General features: G+C 42.4%; 1 protein-coding gene across 1 annotated transcript in view; it reads right to left on the reverse strand.

Moving 5' to 3' along the window:
* The window catches only part of KCNN2 (potassium calcium-activated channel subfamily N member 2), a 127,097-nt gene that overhangs the window by 29,074 nt on the left and 71,768 nt on the right, over positions 1–26,255 (reverse strand). Inside the window, exon 4 of the mRNA XM_038770072.1 lies at positions 7,917–8,058. Coding sequence (XP_038626000.1) covers positions 7,917–8,058 — 142 coding nt within the window. The remainder of the gene's footprint in view (positions 1–7,916; positions 8,059–26,255) is intronic.

Below are 26,255 nucleotides of genomic sequence, written 5' to 3' on the forward strand. Positions count from 1 at the left end.
CAAGAAGGGGGAGACAGAGAACAAAACAAAACATTTTAACAAAATAAAATATGTACAAATAAAATAGAGTAATAAATACCTACAAACATATATACACATATACAGGTGCTTTGGGGAGGGGAAGAAGGTAAGGCGGGGGGATGGGGAGGAGGGGGAAAGGAAGGAGGGGGCTCAGCCTGGGAAGGCCTCCTGGAGGAGGTGAGCTCTCAGTAGGGCTTTGGAGGGAGGAAGAGAGCTAGCTTGGCGGATGTGCAGAGGGAGGGCATTCCAGGCCAGGGGGATGACATGGGCCGGGGGTCGACAGCGGGACAGGCGAGAACGAGGCACAGTGAGGAGGTTAGCGGCAGAGGAGCAGAGGGTGCGGGCTGGGCTGTAGAAGGAGAGATAAGGGAGGTGAGGTAGGAGGGGGCGAGGTGACGGAGAGCCTTGAAGCCGAGGGTGAGGAGTTTTTGCCTGATGCATAAGTTGATTGGTAGCCACTGGAGATTTTTGAGGAAGGGAGTCACATGCCCAGAGCGTTTCTGGACAATCTGGGCAGCAGCGTGAAGTATGGATTGAAGTGGGGAGAGACAGGAGGATGGCGGATTGGAGAGGAGGCTGATACAGCAATCCAGACGGGATAGGATGAGAGCTTGAACAAGCAGGGCAGCGGTTTGGATGGAGAGGAAAGGGCAGATCTTGGCAATGTTGTGGAGGTGAGACTGGCAGGTTTTGGTGACGGATTGGATGTGAGGGGTGAACGAGAGAGCGGAGTCGAGGATGACACCAAGGTTGCGGGCTTGTGAGACAGGAAGGATGGTAGTGCCGTCAACAGTGATGGGAAAGTCAGCGAGAGGGCAGGATTTGGGAGGGAGGACAAGGAGTTCTGTCTTGATACTTACTGTGGTTATCTTAGAAACTTTCTGCTCTACTTGCCTAACCCCATGACAAAGCAGCAGCTGCATTTCTTTTGTGTTTACCATCATCCTTGTCTTTTAAATTTTTGTTTCATCTTTCTTGTATGTCCACAGCTGCCCCCTCTCCTCCTTATTCTAACACTGTGAGTCCCTTGATGGCTAGGGACTGTATCTATATTTCATCTGTGTGCTTCTTTCCCAATGTTTTGTACAGTGCTTTGCATATAGTAAGCTCTTAATACATACTACCACTAGCTCAGCGTGGCTCAGTGGAAAGAGCACGGGCTTTGGAGTCAGAGGTCATGGGTTCAAATCCCTGCTCTGCCAATTGTCAGCTGTGTGACTTTGGACAAGTCACTTAACTTCTCTGTGCCTCAGTTCCCTCAACTGTAAAATGGGGATTAAGACTGTGAGCCCCCTGTGGGACAACCTGATCACCTTGTAACCTCCCCAGCACTTAGAACAGTGCTTTGCACATAGTAAGTGCTTAATAAATGCCATCATTATTATTATTATTCTTGGGGTCACTGAGGGAGAAAGTGAGGTCAGCTTAAGACATTGATGTGGAAAATAAGCTTATGCCCCAAAAGGCCCAGCATCTTATTCTGTGTTGGGCATGACATGAAACCTTATGTAAGAATGTAAACCACACTATTCAATCGGCCCTCTAGGCAGAGAAATTCAATGTTTATTTGTATCCAGAATGGATCAAGCACCAAACATCTGAAACCTTTCTTCTCTGATGTCAGAGATTTCTGGTAACAGCCTCTTACAAATGAAACAGGTCCCTACTCTGGATGGTTTCCTTGGGGACATGAACACAAAATGGGAGAAATGGCATCAACCATTCAGCATGTAATCCTGGGGTTTTCCACCTGACTCATCTACTGGAAAGGAGAAAAGGTAGCAGAGAATTTCACAATGGTTTATCTTTCCCTTATTAAACAATCTTTCCTTTCCTATCTCTAATTATCAATTTAACAGCTTAAACAGGGCTACGTGAGTACACAAAATGTGTTATTAATGCTATCCTATATGTTTGATAGATTTGGGAAGTATTAATCATCCAGCTGTTGGCTGGCTTTTAATTGAAACTCCCTTCCACCTTTCTTTACTCTGTGCTCTCTCAAAAGACAGAAAAGATGGTCCACACCCTAACTTCTCCCATTACCTCCAATGACATTTTTTATTTTGTTTGGCCTGATAAATGATTTTATCATCATGCCCCTCTGGTTTCTGAAGGAGAGGGAACATTCATATCAACCCCAGATAGATTAATTGAAAAATAGTAGAAGAAAAAGGAAGTATGATCAGTTGTTTCTATACCAATTTGTGTCTTCCTGCTTCCCCCATTAGATAGTAAGCTCTTTCACTGTGCTTTCCCAAGCACCAAATTCAGTGCTCTGCACACAGTAGGTGCTCAATGAATGAACTGAATTAAATGAATTGTAGGGGGAGGGGGCACTTCTATAAAATGTTTCACTATTTTTAGAATTTACCATTGTTCATAGACTGAAGTAATAATTTAATGCTACTTTGTACATGGCATTATACACAGTAAGCATATACAAACTATTAGTACTACTGTCCCTGTAGATAACTTCTGTATGTTGTGATATATTATATGCCGATATAAATCTATGAATTCTTAGTACTTTAAACAAGAGCATCTTCATTATGTTCTGTAAGTTTGGACAGTAAACTCACTGTGGCAGGGAAAGTGTCTATCAACTCTTATATTGTACTCTCCCAAGTGCTTAGTGCAGTACTCTGCACAGAGTGAGAATCCAATAAATACCACTGATTGGTTGATTGGGTGGGGGGGGGGGGGTCTGTGTGTAGGGTTTCCCAGGTGAAGGCATATACATAACCTTGGATTTCTTCAGATTTGTCAGTCCAGAGTGCTGTGTTTTGGAAGTGATTCATGAGAGAGAGAGAGAGAGAGAGAGAGAGAGAGAGAGAGTGTGTGTGTGTGTGTGTGTGTGTGTGCCTGCCTCAAGAGCACAGTCATCAGCACACAGCAATTCCTAGATGATTGGCTCCAAAACTATGCTCCTTTCCCACTCAATTGGAAAATCAGCCTGGTACACCAGAAGTGCATCCAGCTTCCAAATCTGTAGCTGCATCCTCTATCATGGCATAGTCACTTTTTACAAAACCTATAACCAAACCTAGGGACTTTCCTTTTACATATTTTTCTTCAAAGAGCAGCATTAATTTTGGATAAAATTAGATGGTTAGCCCTGTTAAGTAAAATTTCTAAATTGTGCCGCTCTCCAAGGTCATCGACATTTGTTATTAAATTTCTAGAATTAATTGTGTTAATAAATCTCCCTGCTCATGAACCTAATGGGAGGAAATGAAATGGCGTTTTTTAATAAGAAAGTAATTTTTGCATAGCTTGGTTGGAGTATCTTCTCAGAGCTCCCAGTTAAGCTTTTTCAGTAACCATTTCAGAATTTCTGGGATATTTTTAGTGTTTCCAAGAACAAGAAGAAGCCCTGCACATTTATACATCACTTTTATAAATTCAAAGTGCACCTTGCAGATTGTAGAAGAGCAAAGAGCATAACCTTTTTGGTCAGTGCCATTTGCTTCCCCCTTGGTATTATTAAAGACAATTGGTTCCTCCTTGCATAACAGCATTTCTGGCTTGTACTTCTGTATATTGCATTTTAATCTTGGCTTCCCTCTTGGAAACATGATACAAAGCATGGCAAAGTATTCCTTAGAAATCACAGTATTACACCTAACAACCTCCCCCTGCTCCAACACAAGGCTTGATTTAGGATACTGGATAGGGAACAATTCACAAGTGTATTCAGTTTGATGAAGAACAAATTTAAAATTTACTATGGTGGGAAGTGCAGGAGCTGGAACATCAACAAAGTTCCAGGAACAAAGAATCATCCTAGGATCAGCAATTTGCAGCATTTCATCATTTAAATCCATAAAATGCAGAAAGGTTTGGAAAGGTGTTTTTTTTCCCTTCCCAAATCCAGGGGCATCTTTTTTATAATCCCAAGACTGGATCTATTGTGCCTGTTTTGGCCTTCTTTCTGATAATACTTCCTTCCCGGTCTGTACTTCTGTGGTTTACACCTCTGCCTTTTTCCTTTTTCCTCTTATCCCCTCCCCATGAACCCCTTCCCTGTCCAATAATCCCTCCTCTATGCAATAGCCTACATGACTTGTATGTTACTATCAGACCCCAAGCCAATGAGATGTTGGATGGGACAATTTCTTCTGAAAGGCCTGCTGTATAACCCATAAGATGCTGTTGCTTTAACCAAGTGAATTCTGTATTCTAAGATTTCTTCAGTGTACTAAATACCTGCAATGGATTTAGTACCTCCTAAAGCTCCTCATTTAATCCCTAAAATTAATTAGTTAGGATTAATTAGGTTATCACTTTAAACAGCTTTTCTTTTGAAGGCATCATTTATTTACTTAAATATATTCCCCTCTTTGGCTAAGATCAAGGCCTTGTTTTTCTCATCCTGCAGAAGTAGGACTTCTGTGTTCTCTGATGTGTGTATCAATACATGCAATGTTCCTTAAAAATTCATTCACTTTTCAACCAGGTACTTTAGAATTAATGTTTCCTTCGAGTGGATCCACTGGATTTTTGTTTGGAAAGTTCATGCAAATACTATTTGATTACACTTAGAAGACTCGTTTTTGCACTCAGAAGTGACTTTCAGACCTGTTTACGGTATCACACTTGACCATTGCTGACAATCCCACTACGTGCTTAAAAAAATAGCTACAATGTACTGCTGTCCGAGTCAGCATGGCATACTGGATAAAGCATGGGCCTGGGAGTCAGAAGGTCATGGGTTCTAATTCTGGCTCCGCCACTTGTCTGCTGTGTGGCTTTGGGCAAGTCACTTCACTTCTCTGGGCCTCAGTTACCTCATCTGTAAAATGAGGATTGAGACTGTGAGCCCTGTGAGGACAGGGACTGCGTCCAACCCGATTTGCCTGTATCTGCCCCAGCGCTTAGTACAGTGCCTGGCACATAATAAGCACTTAACAAATACCATTAATAATTAATTAGGGAAGTGGGTATTTCTGAGTCAGCAGGACATGCATTTGAGTCAGTTTACCAGTAGTAGTGATGGCTTGTGCAGAACCATCCACGTTCCCTCATCTGGCCAGCAACAGGAATTGCAAGAAGGCTAACTGGGGATAATAATTGTAATGATGGTGGTATTTGATAAGTGTTTACTATATGCCAAGCACTGTACTAAGTGGTGAGGTAGATACCATAATCAATCTTTCTTTTTATTTGTTAAGCACTTACTATGTGTCAAGCACTGCTTTAAGCACTGGGGTAGATAGGAATTAATCAGATTGGACACAGCCTGTCCCATGGGGCCCACAGTCCAAGTAGGAGGGAGAAAATCTATGGAAACAGTTGAGGAAACTGAGGCACAGAGAAGTTAAGTGACTTGCCCAAAGTCACACAGCAGCAAGCTGTGGAGCCAGGTTTAGAATCCAGGCCCTCTGACTCCCAGCCCCATGCTCATCCACTAGGCCATGCTGCTTCTTGTATTCATCATATTTACTGAGCACTTACTGTGTGCAGAGCACTGTACTAAGCACTTGGGAGAGTACAATATAACCATGTTGATAGACACTTTCACACAGCAGACTCGTAGTGGAGCTGGAATTAGAACTAGGTCCTTCTGACTCCCAGGCCGATGCTCTATCCACTAGTCCATGCTGTTTCTCTTAATTGATTGGCATAGACCATAGGCATGATGAATGCTAACTGATGACAATGACTTCAGATTCAAAGAGATTTGTGGGAGGTTTGGTACATTGTTGGGCTATTAATGAGCATAAGCCTAAAAACTTCAATCAGAGGCTAGCCCAGCCAGGTAATCCTTGAAGAGCATTGCACTCAGAGGGCACTCAATAAATACCACTACTATTGTAAAGGGAATGAATGAGTCTCTTCAAGGCAAAGCATAAATCAGGGAACAATGAATAAACTATAACCGATTCAAGCGAGGATGGATTTGGCTTTGATTCTCATCACAACAGATGCAATCCCTTAGTCACGGCTACTTCTTAGGCTGAAATATGGCTTTTGGAATTTTATTCCAGCTATGTCATTTCAACATTCCACAAGACTCACAGTTACAGAGCCTCTCTCATCACCGTTTTTACAAACAGCGCCCTTGCTGTCCCTTGGGGACTCATCAGGAGACCCTTCAGAGAGATTTCTAGCTCAGTTTTATTCATTCGAACATTAAAGTATGTTGTCTACTTTACAAAGAGAAAGGAAATGTCCCTATATAAAAACAACTGGGGAAAGTATAATACTCTGTGCAAATTTTAGGCTTTTGTTTGCAAGAAATATAGACACTGATGTTAATTCTGAAAAGGTTTGTTATCTGATAGTATGTAAAAAAAAATGTGACACTCAAAAATGAGATTAGCAAAACAATCAGGGCTTTAAATCTATGGGAACCAGGTTGCTGCTGGTGACCATAAAATTCTGCCTGAAGACTGTTGGCAGGACTTTCAGGCAGACATCTGTTTGGTTCAGCTTAGCTGTGTGCCAGATGGGCAGCTTCTGGGTAGAGTCCAAGCTGGGCGACATCTTTTAGAGCAAACTGTCCTGAGAACTAGCTCCTACTTGGAGCTCGGTATATTACCCAGCCTCAGATGACAGGGCAGCACTGGCTCATCAGTGGGCACAGCCAGTTTGATGGGAAACCCTTGGTTTGATACTGTTTTGAGTAGCAGGGGAAGAATATCTGACATCCTTACCCTCGGTTGTTCTCTCCTGCCCCTGATCAAGTCCAGTAGGCTCTAAGCTTGGCTAAAACTTTTGCTCTGAGTAATGTTTGGGCACATACCAAAGAAGGACTACAGTGATATTTGCTATAGCCACACCAGCTATCATCCTGAATCCCGCCAAAAGCCTCCCCCAAGCTCAGCCAGATAAATCCTACTTTCTCTCCTCACCACTCCCCTTCCCTTCAGCTCTGGCCTGTTGCCAGGAACAGAATGCACGAACCATCTGGGAGCCACAGTTTGGGTCGACTCAGCTCAGAAGACCCCAGCTCAGCTTTAGTAAGCTGATAAAGAGTGAGATTCCCCAAACCTGCAGGGAGAGAAGCTGGAACAGAGGGTCAACCCCTCACCTGTCCTCTCCTCCCCTTCCCCTGCCCCCCAAATCTTGGGCTACATGGGACTTGACCCAGGTGGGGCCACACCAGTTAGAAGTCCCAGAGAAAGCCCTAGCCACAGGGCCCAGATAAACTAATCCCCCATTAGCAATTGTTAATGGAAATACTTCCCAAGGCATGTATGTTGCTCTGGAGTGATCAGTCCAGATCAGTCCTAGTAGGGTAAAAGAATGGTGTGGGGAAATGAGCATGGGGAGTAAGAAGGATCCTCACTGGGCGTGGTCTCAGAGATCCACAATTTCAAAAAGTCCCCGTGTGTGTACGTACGTATGTACGTACACACACACACACACACACACCCCTACCCCCCCCCCCCCCCCCCCCCCCATCAGAGACCAGCCCCAGATGCCGAACCATCCCAAGCCCTCAAACGAGGGGATGTGTGTGTGGTATAAGTGTGTGTGTATCTCTGTGGACACTTGAGGAAGAGACTGCCCATAGGACAAGAGAATGACTTTGAGGGCAGGTATCCAGTAAAGCCACCAAATGGCTCCAATATCATCATTGGTAGGGTGACATAATGATGTCACAGGCCACTTTGGGAGGTCTCACAAAATTAGCATCAAGACCGATGGACAGGTTAGTTCTGTCCTGGCCGTGGGGTAAGCAGAAGTCAGATCTCTTATGCACTTCTTTATTACACTGAAAAATTCTGTATAATTTCCTTTCAGTAGGATAGATTTCTTTAGATTTGTTTCCTGTAAAGCAGAAAAATCTGAGGTAATCTGGTCAGCTTCAATGCATGTCTCTATCACCACTCAAGGTGCTGTTAACAGCAAATTAAAACCCGGTAAAAATGACAAAGTGTACTTACCATGATTCCAGTAAGTAAACAGACTCCTTTCCCACAGTATGTATTGGGTACCATGTCGCCATATCCAATGGAGAGAAAAGTTATTGAAATCAACCACATGGCTCCCAGGAAGTTGCTGGTAACATCCTGTTGATCATGATATCTGAAAAAAATACGCATTTCTTTATTAAACCATCTATACCCAAGGCCTCCAAGGTCAAACTTTTAACCTTTCTTTAGTTTCATGCTGACAAATTCTCTTGTTTTGAAACTAGGAACAAATTATAGGTGGCTTATAACACTATCTGAGAATAGGCCTAGGGATCTAAGAAAAAAGGAAAAGGGACCTCCTTCTCAGAATCTGAAGACCCAGCTGATTTCTGGCTCCACTAAGCAGTTAGTTTGGAAACTAACATGGTTCTCTGCCTGGACCTTAATTTCACCATCTGTAAAACAAGAAGAATACTGGTGCCTCCGAAATGTCTCACGGAGATGAGGTAATCTCTTCTCTTATGAGTGAGAGTCTCCTCTGGATCTAGACCCTCACTGGTAGTAAATTAGGTATTTAGAGAAAATGTTGCACCAAATGGACATTCAGAGGCCTGAAAGAATAAATGTCATCTCCATAACCTCTTTACAAGGAGTGTCTTGTGCCTTGAGTCAAGGAAGAATAGAGCTCACTGTCTGTTCCATTTTGGGATTCATAAAAATAATAATAATAATAATCACGATTACTCAGAGTAAGGTATTACTCAGATATAAATATAGTCTCAAGAATGTATGGATTATTCAATTTCTTACTGCACAAATTATCATGAAAAAGGAGTTACTACAAATCTGATATCTAACCAACCCTAAAACATGAAGTAGTATTTTAATTGCTTTAACAGGTGGAGAAATTTAGGAAAAAAGCATTTTAGGTGTTGGACAAGACCACCAAAGGAACTAGTCAAAGAGTAGAAATGAAAAGATTCTAATACTTATACCTATGTATAAGCCACGACTTGCTTTTAGTTACCCTATTTGAGAGAAATCACAGTACCTACTTCTTAGCCACTAAAAACCAATTCAATTGCGAGTCTTCTTTGGAGGCAATTTCTACACATGCTGAGTTCAATAAATCTACCAGTTAATCCTCTTCCTTCCTAAAAACTGCTGTAGCCCTTTGCCAACCAGCCAAACATTCCATACTGCAAAATCCTCCTGTGTAGGTGGGCATAAATAATCACCAACAGCGGAACAACTTTCCAGTTCAGCTCAAACTGCATCCTGGTAGTGCAGACCCATACTTGGCCACGTCTGGGTGGAGAATCAATGTAGGCATGCACAGAACAGCTTACAGGAATGGATGTGCCTATTGGATTCTGGAACTTTAAGTCACAGGGCAAGGCGCTTCTCTGCCTGCGTAGAGCAATGCACATACACATGCTGAGAGCCATCAACTGAAGGAGGCCTGGCCCAAACCCTGCAATTCTGTGGCCCTGCCTGACCCTGCCTTGAAAGTCTGTGATTAGCAGGCTGCATTCAACCCACGCAGGGTTCTAATGGACAACAACCCTAAGCTGGGAGCTGACTTCACGAAGGCTTCATTTATCATGAAAAACATTATTTTAGGGAAAAACTCTTCTGGGTGCTTGAGTTTTGGGGCACTCCATGGTAAATAATCCTGCTTGCTTGTAAGAAATGCAAAAAACATTACTATTTTCTCCTGGGAAGACTTTCAGAACCGGGTCAATATTACATTCTGAGTGTCTCGCTTGTGAATAGTTTAGGTGAGTTCATTAAGAACAAAATTAGGAGCTTGTACTAATTACCAGATTATTTCTCAACAACCCAGAGCATGGCTCAATGGAAAGAGCATGGGCTTTGGAGTCAGAGGTCATGGGTTCAAATCCCAGCTCTGCCAATTGTCAGCTGTGTGACTTTGGGCAAGTCACTTAACTTCTCTGGGCCTCAGTTATTTCATCTGTAAAATGGGGATTAAGACTGTGAGCCCCCCGTGGGACAACCTGATCACCTTGTAACCTCCCCAATGCTTAGAACAGTGCTGTGCACATAGTAAGCGCTTAATAAATGCCATTATCTATATCTCTATATGTTGCCAACTTGTACTTCCCAAGTGCTTAGTACAGTGCTCTGCACACAGTAAGCGCTCAATAAATACGATTGAATGAATGAATGAATTATCATCATCATCAGATATTAGGTATATGAAGAAGGTAACACTCTCAGTAGGAACACCTCCAGATTCTGAAACTGTGCCAGTCTCATACTTTTGGAAACTGTGGATACTTATTAAATAATAATAATAACAATAATAACAACAACAATAATAATAATAGCATTTGTTAAGTGCTTACTATGTGCCAAGCACTGTTCTAAGCACTGGGAGGATACAAGGTAATCAGGGTGTCCCACATGGGGCTCACAGTCTTAATCCCCATTTTACAGATGATGTAACTGAGGCCCAGAGAAGTCAAGTGACTTGCCCAAAGTCACACAGCTGACAAGTGGTGGAGCTGGGATTAGAACCCATGACCTCTGACTCCCAAGCCTGGGCTCTTTCCACTAAGCCATACTGCTTAAAAAACCCTTTCTAAACATTTATCTATTGCAAGCAGATTCTGCAGGCCTTACTCTGTACCACCTCTGTTCTACACGGAGGCCAGTAGTAGTGACCCAGAAGTCGAGATCCAAGTTCCTCCAGCACTTAGAACAGTGCTTGGCACATAGTAAGAGCTTAACAAATACCATAATTATTAAATGCAAAGGATGACAGTTGGAAATATCTAAGGATGGACATAATTGTCAATGATGCCTGACAAAGAGGAATTGAAAGTCTTTGCTTAGCCCTTACCGAGCTGATTCCAAGTTAAAAGATAAGCACCTTCACTTCCTTAGTTTGTTGGATTGCCTTCACAAATATGGCAACTTTATACGTTGCTCAGTGAAGCTTGGCTTTTCTGTGACAAGAAGCTATTTTTCTTGTCTTGAACAGTAGTCATGAAGAGTGGGGAGGTATGGGGTTCATTTTCCAAATAAAATAACATTCAGTGCAGAAGCTTGAGGTGTCTACCCAATCTAGCTTTATGAAGCCCGCAAGTCAGTACATTGAACAAAACTGAAAATAAAGATTTCTTTGAGTAATATCTTTTCCTACCCTGAATTGCTTAAAATTCAAAATAGTTCAGTGGCCTTTTCTTGGGTGTGTTTAATAACACAATCCCGAAATGCTTAAAGAACATGTCCAAAAGAGAAGAAATCAAAAGATGCAATGCATGCCCAATTCCATGGAGATAGGCTATATCTATTTCAATCCCCAAGCCAAGAGGGGATTCAACAGTTGCTCAGTTTGCATGTACAATCAGACATAAGGCTGAAACTTGTGCAAACTGATTCCCCTTTCAGCATGATTAATGTAGCGTGCCTTTAATGTTACAAGATGAATGCCTCAAATTTAATGCTGAAATAATGTAGTAATTTGTGGGTTATTTATTATATTTTTACAGAAAAGTATAAAAAATACAAGAAAATATGGAGAGAGGTCAGAAGACAATTTACCCAAGACCCTTCAGAATGTTCCAAGAACAATCTGATATGAAGTCAAAAGTACTTGATTGTACATGTCAACTAGTGATGCACATTTTTTTTGAAAAATCCCTGGAACCAACTTTCCTGTTGCTCCAACTCACAATTCCCAATGTTGTCCCAATCCCTCCCCCTCCTTCTGATCTTCATATCCTAAGTCTGTTCCTGCAGAAAATATTCAACAGTCACTACAAATGCAGATTCCCATAAATAGGGAATCATAAAAAGGGGCAGGAAGGAGAAAAGGGTAAATTATGCTTATTTTATATATTAACAGAGCACCTTTGTTTTAGGCCTGCCACATGACTTCTTTTGAATTTCCCCTGATTTTTCTTGGGCATTGGGCAGGCGGGTTGTTACTCATTTTAAAGAAGTGGTAAGCACTCATTAGTTCTAAAATACAAAAATATTTTTCTTCAAATCCCTGCCTCAATTTTCAATTTGGACTGAACTTGAAAGAGATTTGGCCCCCTCACACACTGCTTCTCTGTGATGCAAAGCTATAAAGGCCAGTACAATTATCAGGTAAGTGTAGATTTTCTTGGTTCAAAAATGGCCAAAGATGATTTATTTATTTAGAAAGTAACTTTGGTTCAAAGACAAGTGGCAATATTTTCACTCCAGAAATACTGACATCTTTAAAAAAAAAATCAGTAAAGTTACAGGCTGTAAAAAAAAGTAGGTTGTTTATAGGATGTGTATGGTTTCTTTAAAGGTTTATTTAAAGGTGAAGACCTTTAAATAATTTAGTTTAACATCAAACAACAGATTCACCCCAATAGAGGCCAAATAGAGTGATCTGCCCATATTGTTACTAGGTTAAATGGTTCACTGTATAAAAGAGTTCCATTGCTCTGTCAATAATAACCAAAAAGAATCACTAAGCGATAAGCCTCAAGTAACTGCCTTCCTGTTCTACGATAAAGGGGCCTGGGAGGCAGGGGGAAGGAGTGTCACACAGACATATTATACATGGAGTCAAGGACAGCAGGGTAGACAAGAATCATTTGCTGCCTGGGTCATTTTTCTACAAAAGCATTCAGAACATGTTTCCCCACTCCTCAAAAGACGCCAGTGGTTGCCCATCCACCTCTGCATCGAACAAAAACTCCTCACCATTGGGTTTAAAGCATTCAGTCAACTTGCCCCCCCTCCCCCCCCCCCCCGCACCGAGCTACTCTCCTACTACAACCCAGCCTACACTTTGCTCCTCTAATGCCAACCTTCTCCCTGTGCCTCAATCTGGTCTATCTCTCTGCCAACCCCTTGCCCACGTGCTGCCCCTGGCCTGGAACGCTCTCCCTCTTCAAATCCTACGGACAATTACTCTCCCCTCCTTCAAAGCCTTATTGAAGGCACATTTCCTCCAAGAAGCCTTCCCTGATTAAGCCCTCTTTTCCTCTTCTCCCACTCCTTTCTGCATTGCCCCAATTTGCTCCCTTTGTTTCTCCCGGCTCTCAGCTCCACAGCACTTATGTGCATATCAATCAATCAATCGTATTTATTGAGCGCTTACTGTGTGCAGAGCACTGTACTAAGCGCTTGGGAAGTACAAGTTGGCATATCTGTAATTTATTTATATTAACGTCTGTCTTCCCCTTCTAGACTGGAAGCTCATTTTGGGAAGGGAATGTATCTGTTTATTGTACTGTATTCTCCCAAGCGCTCAGTACAGTGCTCTGCACACAGAAACTGCCACTACTGCTTTGTAAAAGCAGGATGGTCGAAGATTCCTGTTGGAAAGTGGAGAATTAGGTTGCGTCCAGAGACCACTAGGTGGCACTACTACACTATATTTTTATACCAAGGCTCTTTCTATTGTAGAGGCTTTTTCATTGCCATGCAGAGTCCTTAACACCCAAGGTACCGAGTGCAGGTAGATGAATTGTTCCCTTCACCGAACCCCTAGAGCTTGCTGTTATTCTAACAACCCCAAATGTGTGAGTCCTCACAGGGTGAAATCAGGAGCTACACTCCGTTTTGGAACAGTCCAGAGATGCCCAGCCTAAATCAGGGTCTAAGGGTCAAAAGACTTCTGAGAGGCTGGGTCATGGTTCCACAATACCAGGGCAGAAATCCCTTCTTCCTGAAGTGATTGAAGTGCGCGTATCCATTTTAGTCAAGTTGGGTCTCCCTCTGTAGTAAATCTTCTTCCGTAACTTTGATTTTGTTTTGTTGTAGCTCCAATGCAATAGACCCCATGGCTCCTCCTCTCCCACCATGCTAGCTTCCCTCCCTGTCTAGTGATCTCTGCCTCCTCAGGATCACAAAGTCTGGGGGAAAACCTGGGGCTAGACTGTAATGGGATGAGCGAAGTACAGGCAACAACAGCAAAGGAGGTGTGGCTCAGAAAAGGTGCTCTTCCTCCCTCTCTCCCCTCTGATTTATGGTGCTTGGCAGAAACAGAGTAGAGAAAATAACTTCTGAGGTTCCTGTAGTAGAAATATTCACTCCTCTGAAGGGTAACCTGGGCACTTTTTGTCCAGGCCAGGACTTCCAAATCCTCATCCAGACCTTATCTTTTGAGAGCGCCCACATCGCTGGAGTCAGCCAGATCCATCTCTCAGGGGCCTTCTAGTCCAGGAATGATCCAAGGCCAACAATAATAATATGTTAAGTGCTTACTATGTGCCAAGCACTGTTCTAAGCACTGGGATAGATACAAGTTAATCAGGTTGGACACAATCACTGTCCCACATGGGGCTCACACTCTTAATCCCTATTGTACAGCTGAGGTAACTGAAGCCCAGAGAAGTTAAGTTAATTTCCCAAGGTGACACAGCAGATACATGGCAGAACCAGGATTAGAACCCAGGTCCTTCTGGCTCTCAGGCCTGTACTCTATCCACACAGCCACACATTATAACACAGATCCTTACCCCAAATCAGGCCTATTTTTGCCCAAACTCACAATCTTCAGGCTGTCTAAAACCAAACTGACTTCTTCAAACCAAAGGACAAAGGAATGCTCACTGCACTGGCATTCAATGCAGGCTTTTCACAGGATATATTAGGCATTCCTCCAACAGTAGTACATTCTATAGGGGTGATTTCATAACTGTACAGCTGTAGTTACTATAGGCTGGTGGGCATTTAGGAAATAGTTCCTGTGTCAGGGTACTCAGCAGCGTTTTCCCCAAATCTACTTTACCAAGTAGCTCTAGACATAGTCCCAGGGGGGGAAAAAAATATGATCGCTGGCTTCAGGAGCTTACATTCTGGGAGGTAAACTTGTAAATATGGGCCTGTCATACTGTACCAAATGGAGGCATTTGTTAAGCATTTTTTCTCATTTTCCTTAATTTTGCTGGGAAGGACAAGGAACTCAGTGAACAGGAGAGGCCACAGATGAACAGGAGAATTGGAGGAGGGGTAGAGAACAGGAATGAGAGAAATGTACAGAATGGAGAAAACAGAGGAATAAAAGGAAGCGGTGAGGGAGAAGGAAACACCTGGAAAGAGATAGGGGTTGGAAAGAGGAGAAAGAATATACCCCCACTGAGAAAATGGTGTCCCGCTCTTGGGCAAATATCATCCCCAATGCCAGCATTTCTGTTCCCGGGAAATAAGGACAGGTGGGTCACTTATTTAGCATCCTCCACACACAGTCATCAATCATGTATTTTAAAGAACTAAATTGGCAAGGTGTTTGTTTTATAATGTAAGCCTGTTGGAGCAGGCAATGAGTCTTTTGGATTAATGTTTTCAGGCCTTTCCCAGAGGCCTGAAAACTGCAAAATACTTGAGGGGGATAAATTTAATAAATAAAAAAAATAAGTCACAAAAGCACTTGGAAGGTCACTTGAAAAATTTCCCCTTGCAACTCTAAAAATTAGCCAGTGATGACTCCTGCTAATTGAGCCGTACATTATTCAACCCAACCAGCTAAATATATCTCGTACAACCATAAACATACAGTGAACTAAAACATGGATCTACCTCAACTAGGAGGACTCAAGCAGATGTAATGCAGTTCACCCAAACATAAAATCTCTAATTTGATGCAGGCAAGCAAAAACATCACTCATAGACCCGACCACCAGTACATTTTCTGAAGGGCTACGAAGACGTTTCTAATATCATTTTTTTTCTGTTGGAAAAGTCCTTTAAAAACAAATAATAATGGTATTTGTTAAGTGCTTACTATGTGCCAAGCACTGTTTTAAGCACTGGGGTAGATACAAGGTTATCAGGTTGTCCCATGTGGGGCTCACAGTCTTAATTCCCATTTTACAGATGAGGTAATAGAGGCACAGAGAAGTTAAGTGATTTGCCCAAAGTCACACAGCTAAGTGACAGAGCCAGAATTAGAACTCATGACTTCTGACTCCCAAGCCTGTGCTCTTTCCACCAAGCCATGCTGCTTTCTCTAAGCACAGTGCCATGCATCTGCAAACATAAATGATATAGAAAATGATAAATCAGCAAGATGGTGACAAGACAAGCACAGGAATCTTCTGGAGAGGCAGAGAAAGTTAGGCCATTAGAGGAGATTTGCCCTTTGCTTCCATGGTGCATCAGGCCCTGTGTTCTCTTCGTTGTTCAGTGGAGTGACACACCGAGGGATAGAGATGAAATGAGATATATGTGCTTCTATTCTTTGTGTCCAGTTTCAGCATGGATAACAGTAAAATTTCATTCTTTTTTTAAAAAATGGGGTAGATGCAAGCTAATCAGGTTGGTTACAGTCCATGTCCCACATAGGGCTCACAGTCTTAATTCCCATTTTACACATAAGGGAACGGAGGCACAGAGAAGTAACGGAGGCACAGAGAAGTAAAGTGACTTGCCCAAGGGCACACAGCAGACAAGTGGCAGAGCCAGGATTAGAACCCAGGTTCCTCTGACTCCCAAGCCCATGCTCCATCCACTAGGCCACGCTGCTGACATGTCTGCCACGTCTGCTGTGTGACCTTGAGCAAATCACTTTACTTCTCTGTGCCTCTGTTAAAACGGGGGATTAAGACTGTGAGCCCCATGTGGGACAGGGACTAGGTTCAACCTGATTATCTTGTATCTACCCCAGTGTTTGGCACATAGTAAGGGCTTAACAGCTACCATAAAAAATGGGGAATAAGGATAAAGGGGTGCAATTTATCCTCTCCTAGGGGCATCCAAACGACTTAAATTGGTACTGGGAATTAATATTCAAGTGGACTAGGCAGGCATACCATGCTACAGGGACTAATGTGTACTTGGAATGAAAATTATCAGGAGAGTTTGAAATGAGGGTGAAGGGACAAAAAGGGGAAAAAAGAGAATATTTTAAAAGTAGGGTTGCACTTGTGCTAAATATGGGAGCAGAATCTGACCCTTTTAGCTCCATACTGCCATACCCCCAAGCCATTTTGTTTTCTTCTCACACTCCCCAAGCCAATCTTTCCTGGAGAATATAACCTCCAGGTCATATTCAAAAAGAAGAATAGCTGGATAGGTAAGAAAGGGAGAGAAACAATAAGTGGAAGAGAAAAATAAGCCAAGAATTAGGTGAAAAAGGGAGACATAGAAGGGAACATGAGGAACAGAGAGAGGGAGGAAGAGCAGCAGAATAAATTAAGAATCAGAGGAGACCAAGAACCAAAGAGGGGCACTTGGAAAATCCCAGGATGAAAATACTAAGAGAAATACAAGAAGAAAAAAAAGTAATATAAAGAGGGGCAGAATCATGTAACCAACTTAGGCAAACAACAGGTGTTTATGCTAATTTATATACAGTATCATCAACAGTGGTATTTAATAAGCACTTATTATGTACTAAGCACTTGGGAGAGAACAATACAACAGAGTTGGCAGACACATTCCCTGCCCATAACAGGCAGTATGGGCTTGGGAGTCAGAGGTCATGGGTTCTAATATCAGCTCCGCTGCTTGTCAGCTGTGTGACTTTGGGCAAGTCATTTCACTGTGCCTCAGTTACCTCATCTGTAAAATGGGGATTAAGACTGTGAGCCCCATGTGGGACAACCTGATTACCTTGTATCTCTCCCCCCCCCCCCCCAGGGCTTAGAACAGTGCTTGGCACATAGTAAGCACTTAAATGCCATCATTTACCATAGGAATTTAAAAGCTGCGGTTACTTTACAGAAAAAATAAGCAAAATTAGCTAGAAAAAAGTGACAATTGAGAACAGGTATTCACTGATCATCATTAGTTCTTGCCAATTAGAACTTTACTGATGAAGCAAAAACAAATCATAAACTCATTGTTCACTTTTTATACTACTGCATCAAACCTCCTCACTCCTTGCCTCCTGTCTCTCCCAGCTTCAGTCCATACTTTGCTGCCCACATCACTTTTATTAAAGACACCATTCTGCACAAGATTCCCCTCTCCTCAGAAACCTCCAGTGGTTGCACACCCCTCTTCTTCATGCTCTCCCCATTGCCTGGAAATTCCTTTCCCCTTCATCTTTGTCAGACCACTTCTCTCTCCATCTTCAAAGCTCCTCTGAAGTTAATCTCCTCCTGGAGGCCTTCCTTTAACATCTCAAATCTCCCCCTTTTATATGCCTCCAACTCCACTTCTGCCCTTCTGAGCCACTAAAGCCCTTAAGTACTTACAACCCCCAACCTGTAGCCCTTATGCACATATCTATACACTTTATTTCTTCCTCCAATCTGTAGTTTAAGTGTCTCTTTGCCCTGCTGAAATGTCAGGCCCTGAGGGCAGGGATTATGTTCACTAATTCTATCCTACTTTCCCAAGCCCTTAGTTCAGGGTTTTACCCACAGGAGGGGCTCAATAAATAACTCTTCAATAATGGATTGATTGTACACACATAACATTACCAAATCTCCCTCCCTTCCCACACCCAGCTAGTCTTACCTAAACAACTGAGTTTGAAAAGTCTGAGGAAAAAAGGAGGAAGACAAAAAAGAATATTCATCTTGTTTTCCTCCAAACCCAGTACTGTATTTATAGAAGTTTAAAGGGTGTCTACTGTTTCTGCCCTTAAGTCTTTATTGCTTTCAATAGCAATAAAGGAAGCCTTAGAGACTGTGGAAACAGGTGCAACTTGCTCTGTGGAACCAATTTTCTTAGGCAAAAAAGGCTCTTTCTGAATACAGCTGCTACAATTTCCAGGTGGAATTTGTAGTCCCAGCTGGGCCTTCAGTGAGAGTGCGAATGACTTTTGCCACCATAACAAAATCAGGAAGTAGCAGCCAGAGAATTTTTAGGTGAAAATGGCCTCCTTGCTTGAAAATGATTGACAGGCAAGGCACTCTGAGACTTAACTAGTGACATCCATTCAGCAAAAGGCATTAGCTGGACAGTTGCAATGTCCTGTAGCCCTCCCACAGAGAAAATAAAAATCTCCAGTGGCTACCAATCAATCTGCGCATCAGGCAGAAACTCCTCACCCTGGGCTTCAAGGCTCTCCATCACCTCGCCCCCTCCTACCTCACCTCCCTTCTCTCCTTCTACTGCCCAGCCCGCACCCTCCGCTCCTCTGCCGCTAATCTCCTCACTGTACCTCGTTCTCGCCTGTCCCGCCGTCGACCCCCGGCCCACGTCATCCCCCGGGCCTGGAATGCCCTCCCTCTGCCCCTCCGCCAAGCTAGCTCTCTTCCTCCCTTCAAGGCCCTGCTGAGAGCTCACCTCCTCCAGGAGGCCTTCCCAGACTGAGCCCCTTCCTTCCTCTCCCCCTCGTCCCCCTCTCCATCCCCCCATCTTACCTCCTTCCCTTCCCCACAGCACCTGTATATATGTATATATGGTTGTACATATTTATTACTCTATTTATTTATTTATTTATTTTACTTGTACATTTCTATCCTATTTATTTAATTTTGTTGGTATGTTTGGTTCTGTTCTCTGTCTCCCCCTTTTAGACTGTGAGCCCACTGTTGGGTAGGGACTGTCTCTATGTGTTGCCAATTTGTACTTCCCAAGCGCTTAGTACAGTGCTCTGCACATAGTAAGCACTCAATAAATACGATTGATTGATTGATTGATTGATTGAAAATAAACTCCTTGTCATTAATCCCCTTCCCCTGAAAATCCAATCTGAATGGTCTTGTTAAACCATAACAATTTAAAGTACTGGGGGTCTCTAAATGTGAAACATGTCAAGGTGCAGACAAGATTCAGTACCCAGTGATTTTAACTAGTGATGAGAATTCTCTCACCAGATAAAGTCTTTTAGCTGCTAAATGCCTTTTCAGATGCAGCAGGCAGATCTGAAAGCACAGACTACTTTCTCGAGTACATTTGGATGGAAAGCAGTGAGCAGCCTCATGTTTTCAGAAGTCCTTCTTGTGTCTGAGATCAGTTCATTTCTTTATGTGAGTAGACCTCTCCCTTAGGATGTCTAGGTCCATTTGCTTCAATCCAGTTCTACAGAGGATTATTCCCTCTCACAAGGTCAGTTCCCTGTTCTCTTACCTGGAGTCACAGAGATCAAAAAGAATTTCAGGCTGCCCTTTCTTCTAATCTGGGGCATGCTTTAGTGGAGTTTTTCCAAACTTTTCTCCCATGTCTACTGAGTTTAGCATGCCTGAAATTACACCCATCTGAGGTGACTGGGGATGTGTGAGGAGAAGAGGAGAGGAGAGGAGAAGAAAGAGGTAGGTGAAGAGGGACTGTTCAGTTTTTCTTTTTAAATTCTTCCACTTTCATTTCATGTATCTCTGAACTCCAAATGACTTACACATAGAACCTAGAAAGGCTGCATTTCACTTCCAGTGACTCCCAAGCTGAAGCACTTAGAAAGGGAAAATACTGAGCATTCCAGAACCCTGTCTTTTTTGGGACAAGAATAGTTTTCTACCTTTCACACAGCATATGTTAAAGATGGATTTTAAAGATGTAAAATCTATGTTAAGGATTGGTAAATTTTAGTTTGTTAGTATACTGAGCCATGTCAAGTACTACTTTGTCCTTTTTATTTTATTTTTTCCCCACACCAAGTGAAATGCAGCATTTATTTTTAGATGGATAACTGACAGGCCTGTGACCAGAGGTGGAAATTTTCACTTGAGTGGGAAATGACACGGGGTGGAGAACTGAGTGGGCAGAATGTTGGGAAGTGCAATACTGGGGACAAGGCTACTCAAGTCCTCAGCACAGTGCTTTGCACTACATTAAGCACTCAATAAATAAGAGAGGGAAGTCTCCTACTTAAAAAAGTGCTGGGGAGCAGTAGGTGCTCAATAAATACACTTAAATGAATCAGTTTAGCTTGCCTGCTGCGTGGTCTCCTCCTCCTCCTTCACCAATGCCCCTTCTCTCATGAGCCTCAAAGGGCTCTAAGGCCAGGCCAGAGGCTCCAATCACTCTTGGCCCCAGAGAGCAAACAATCTGGAACTACTCCAGAGACTGTTTTATATCCTGTGGGGTTGGACAGTCTCCCTGCCCCTCCTGGCCTGCTGCCATGATTGGCCAAGCAGCAAAAACACATGGCAGGAAACTAGTATGTAAACTGTCTGACCATGCATAATTTGAACAACTTCTGCAAGGGCTTCAAATGGCTTGAATTAATGGTCTTTGGGGCCAGGGATGAGATGGAGGAGCCTCTGCCTGGCCGTCAGAGCCTGGTAAGGGTGACTGGCACCCTCCAGGCCCCAGGCCAGGGTCCAAGTCCCCCTGGCAGGGGGCAAGAGGTGGAGCCAAAGGAAGAAGTCATTAGCCTTTTATGGTATTTGTTAAGTGCTTACTAGGTGTCAAACAGTGTTCTAAGTGCTGGGGTAGATAAGAGTTGATCAGGTTGGGCACAATCCCTGTCTCTCAAGGGGCTCACAGTACAAGTAGGAGGGAGAATAGGTATTGAATCTCCATTTCATAGTTGAGGAAACTGAGGCACAGAGAAGTTAAGTGACTTACCTGAGATCACACAATGGGCAAGTGGCAGAGCTGGGATTAAAACCCAGGTTCTCTGACTCCCAGGCCCGTGTTCTTTCCACTAGGCCATGCTGCTTCTCTTTAAATAGCCTCTCTTGTGCTATGGAATTGGTGCCCCTGCTTGGGACTAAATCTTTATACTGCTCAATAAAGAAACCTACAATTTAGAAGCACTAGTTTTCCTGGAAAATGAAACTTGATATGCAATATGAATCTACTTTAGCTTTAGAGAATGGGAAATTACTAGCAATAAAACATATACATATTTAACTAAATAAAAATAATGCAGAAAGGAAAGTATGTTTTCTGGAAATTGGATTTTGGTGGCTGAGATACAATACTCTCAATCAATCAATCAATCGTATTTATTGAGCGCTTACTGTGTGCAGAGCACTGTACTAAGCGCTTGGGAAGTACAAGTTCTCTCCTACTATAACTCGGTGTGGATTTCAATTTATTTACCATATAGAGAAGCAGCATGCCCTAGTGGTAAGAGCATGGGCCTGGGAGTCAGAAGGACCTGCTTTCTAATCCTGACTCCACCACTAGCCTGCTGTGTGAGCTTGGATAAGTGACTTAACTTCTCTGTGCCTCAACTCCCTCATGTGCAAAATGTGGATTCAGTATCTTTTCTCCCTCCTACTTAAAGTGTGAGCCCTATTTGGGACTTATCTTGTATCTAACCCGGTGTTTAGTATGGTGCTTGGTATATAGTAAGCACTTAATTATCAAAATTATTATTATAATAGAATTTTATTGCTTCAATTATGTTCTGTGTTGTCATTCAGGGAAATTTTATTACTGAAGATTTCCATTTTTATAAATGGAGCATTTCAATGACAATCTACTAGGACCTAAGGTAGGGCTGTGCATTCTGAGGGTGCCTAATAAATACACAATGATGATGAAAATATGAATTTTATATTGGCCAAGGCAGAAAAAACATCCATTTTAGAAAAAAAAAATCAAAAGCTCCGTTTCTTTTAACAGTGGAAACATCTTCTGTCTTATTTTCAATGTAACAAATGGGGAATTGGCTAGTGGTTCCTGTTGCAGTTTTTAGAATCACCGAGAGCCAATCATTTAGGTAACCAAGTCTAACGGAACACTCATGTGTTTATCTTTCCATTTATTTATTTTCTTGCTATTTTTTTCATTTATGCTATGCTGTTACTCTTTTGTTTGGCAATTTATGTTTTCTTGTCTCCTCCATTAGATTAAGAATTCTTCTAGGACAGGGACCACTGTCTTTTCCTTCTATTGTCTGCTCCCAAGCACGAAATATAGAGTTCTGCACCCAGAAGATGCCCAATATATGCTGATGATTACAATGAAATGTATCATCATAGTAGAGGCCATTTTTTTTACATTCCACAAAAAAGAATGAGGTATTGGTTGTGCATAAGTCTTTTCGGTCACATCTGAATGCATGGATTTTATCACGCCTGAGTTAGCACTCTGCTTCTGTCTTTCTATATGAATTTATTCCTATATATGTATTATCTACAAATATCACTTAAGGATATTATACTCCAAGTTAAGCCTACAGGCAGTGAATTGCCCTTGAATTGAAAAAGCAGGCTTAATATCCTATAAACTAGCTTTCTTTTAACCTGCATTTGGGAAAATTTCTCTTCCCCCTGGTGCTTCACAACCCACCCCGAGGACATACTCTACCCCTACTCTTTTCGTTCCTCCCTACTTTCTACAGCTCCAGGGAACTACCAGGCAGGGGAATCAAAAGAGAGAACAAAAAAAGAAAAGATGTAAGGAAAATTAAAGGGCAACCAAAGGCCAAGCAATAAGTCTTATGGTCAGCTGGCCATGTCAATGTCATGACTCTCGGGCAGACATTAGGCAGGGCTAGTGGTTCTTGACTCCAAAAGCATTCTCCTTGTCTCCAGAGGGAAAATCCCAAAGACATTTGTTTGACCCCAGAGGTTTGTTTCTCATTATCTATCTTTGGGCCAAGACAAATAAACCTTCTGTAAAAATCCTCTCAAACACAACTGCCCATTGTTTGAGAAGTAGTTGATCAAGATACTAAGATTAATCCACAATGATATGCCCTGTGTATCAATCAATCAATGGTATTTCCTGAGATTCCCCCTGCATGCAGAAAACTATGCTAGCACTTGAGAGAGTACAATCAAGTAAGTAGACTACTAGCTCGTTGCTGCTGTATTGTACTTTCCCAAGTAATAATAATAATAGTAATCGTGATATTTAAGTGCTTACTATGTGTCAGGCACTGTCCTAAGCGCTGGTGAGATATAAGATAATTGGGTTGGACACAGTTTCTGCTCCTCATAGGGCTCCCTGCCTCAATCCCCTTTTTACAGATGAGGGAACTGAGGCACAGTTAAGTAACTTGCCCAAGGTCACACAGCAGACAAACGGCAGAACTGGGATTAGAATCCAGGTCCTTCTGACTCCCAAGCTCATACTCTACCCACTAGTCCACACTGTTTCTTTGGTTAGTGCAGTGTTCGGGATCCAGTAAGCATTCAATACCACTGATTAAGTAGAATCAGCATCAGAATCCAAAGGGCCTTGTCTGATCTTTTCCCCATTAGCCACAAAATAAATCAAGGCTGGGTACTTGGTCTACTGCTAAATGTATTGACAGCAGAGAAGTGGATTCTTACTAATTCTCACAATCATAATGAATACCAACTCTGCAAAATTTTTTAAAGTAGAATATTCACTAGAGACAGAACAAACTACCTGGGGGATATTTGCGAGAGGATTATTAATATGTCATCTGCTGCCATTTCAGCTCAGGCACACAACTTGATTCCAAAACCCCTTCATTATCCTATGAGGCACTGTCTCATCATTTATTAAGTCTAGTACCAATGATGAGTACAAACTGTGCACTTTGTGTGACGGTACATCTACTGCACACTAACGGCACACTAGCTGTTGAACTCACAAGGAAATAAATAGTTGCAGCATGGGGATTAGTGGTTTCTCACTCTGTTTGCTAGCTTCAGTGGCCAGCAGGGACTCAAAAGCTTTATGGAAAAAGTTTTTTTTTTTTAATCACTGAAGGAAATTTGAGAGAAGACAGGCATGTGATTAATAAAAACAGGCTGCCAGAGAAACATAGAACACAGTGAGAAGAAAGGGAGTGGGCAGGTTTGGCTATTTAATTTGAATGGGTAAAAGAATATCATCCTAAAAAGTGGTTGCTCGGTATTTAATTGTACATCTACTGGTTGAGGAGAAAATAGAAATAGCTTTACTACTGCAGAACCAAGCCAACAATAAAAATGAGCAACTCCTGAAAGATATAGGAAAATGAATAAATGTTATGTTTTCCACAATGAAGTGAATTTAGGACTGCCAGGACATGCCTTTTTTATATTTGTTAAACACTTACCAAGTACTTGCCAAGCACTGTTCTAAACGCTGGGGGATATAAGATAATCAGGTTGTCCCACATGGAGCTCACAGTCTTAATCCCCATTTCACAGATAAGGTAACTGAAGCACAGAGAAGTTAAGTGACTAACCCAAAGTCTCACAGCAGACAAGTGACAGAAGCAGGATTAGAACATGACCTCTGATTTCCAAGCCCGGGCTCTTTCCACTGAATTCTGCCCAATCCTGGGCACACCCACCCAAAGGACTAACAAACTCCTACCTAATCAGTCAAATGTCTGAAATTCAGCTGGAACTTGAGCCTATAGAGGGTGGAGGCAGGTGAGGGGTGGGGAAGCTGAGAAAGGGGAAATTGCAGCCATCTGTGGATCTCTGAGAAAATCATCTAACCAGCCTCCTCTCAAAACTGGGAATTATGAAAAGAGCATCACATTGATCAGAAAGCTACATGTCCTAATTTTGATGATCTTCATCAGCCCTTGCAGTTTCTGAAAAATCAATCAATCAATGGTTTTTATTGAGCACTCACGGTGTGCAGAGCATTGTACTAAGCGTTTGGGAAAGTACAGTACGATAGAGTTGATAGACACGCTTCCTGCCCACAAGGAGTTTACAGTCTATGAAAATTATTCCCCCTATGCCCCAACCCTTCAAATTACCTTGAGATTTGAGAGCAGTTAAGTACAATGTTTGTCAATAGTAACAGTGACTCTTTCCATAGACATATGTTCACAGATATAAATTTGTTTTACCCTTTGCAAATCAATCAGTGGTATTTATTGAGTGCTTACTGTATGCAGAGCACTGTACTAAGCACTTGGGAAAGAGTCTACATTAGAGTCAGTAGACATGATCACTACCCACAAAATGCTTACAGTCTAGAGGGAGAGGCAGACATTAAATTACAAATATGTACAAATTACAAATAAGTGCTGTGGGGCTGAGGGTGGAGTGAATATAAAGTGCTTCAAGGGTACAGACCCAAGTACATATGTGACACAGAAGGAAGAAAGAGTAGGGAAAATGAGTGCTTAGTTGGGGAAGGCCTCTTAGAAATGATGTGATTCTAATAAGGCTTTGAAGGTAGGGAGAGTGGTGGTCTGTTGGATATGAAGGGGGAAGGAGTTCCAGGCCAGAGGGAGGACATGGGCAAGGCGTCAGCAATGAGATAGATGAGATCTAGGTATAGTGAGTAATAATTATAATAATAATCATCATCATCATCAATTGTATTTATTGAGCACTTACTATGTGCAGAGCACTGTACTAAGCGCTTGGGAAGTACAAATTGGCAACATATAGAGACAGTCCCTACCCAACAGTGGGCTCACAGTCTAATGGTATTTGTTAAGCACTTACTATGTGCAAAGCACTGCTCTCAGCGCTGGGGGGACACAGGGTGATTAGGTTGTCCCTCGTGGGGCTCACAATCTTAATCCCCATTTTACAGATGAGGTAACTGAGGCACAGAGAAGTTAAGTGACTTGCCCAAAGTCACACAGCCAATAAGTGGCGGAGCTGGGATTAGAACCCATGACCTCTGACT

Source organism: Tachyglossus aculeatus, chromosome X4, assembly GCF_015852505.1.
Source record: "Tachyglossus aculeatus isolate mTacAcu1 chromosome X4, mTacAcu1.pri, whole genome shotgun sequence".
Lineage (NCBI taxonomy): Eukaryota > Metazoa > Chordata > Mammalia > Monotremata > Tachyglossidae > Tachyglossus > Tachyglossus aculeatus.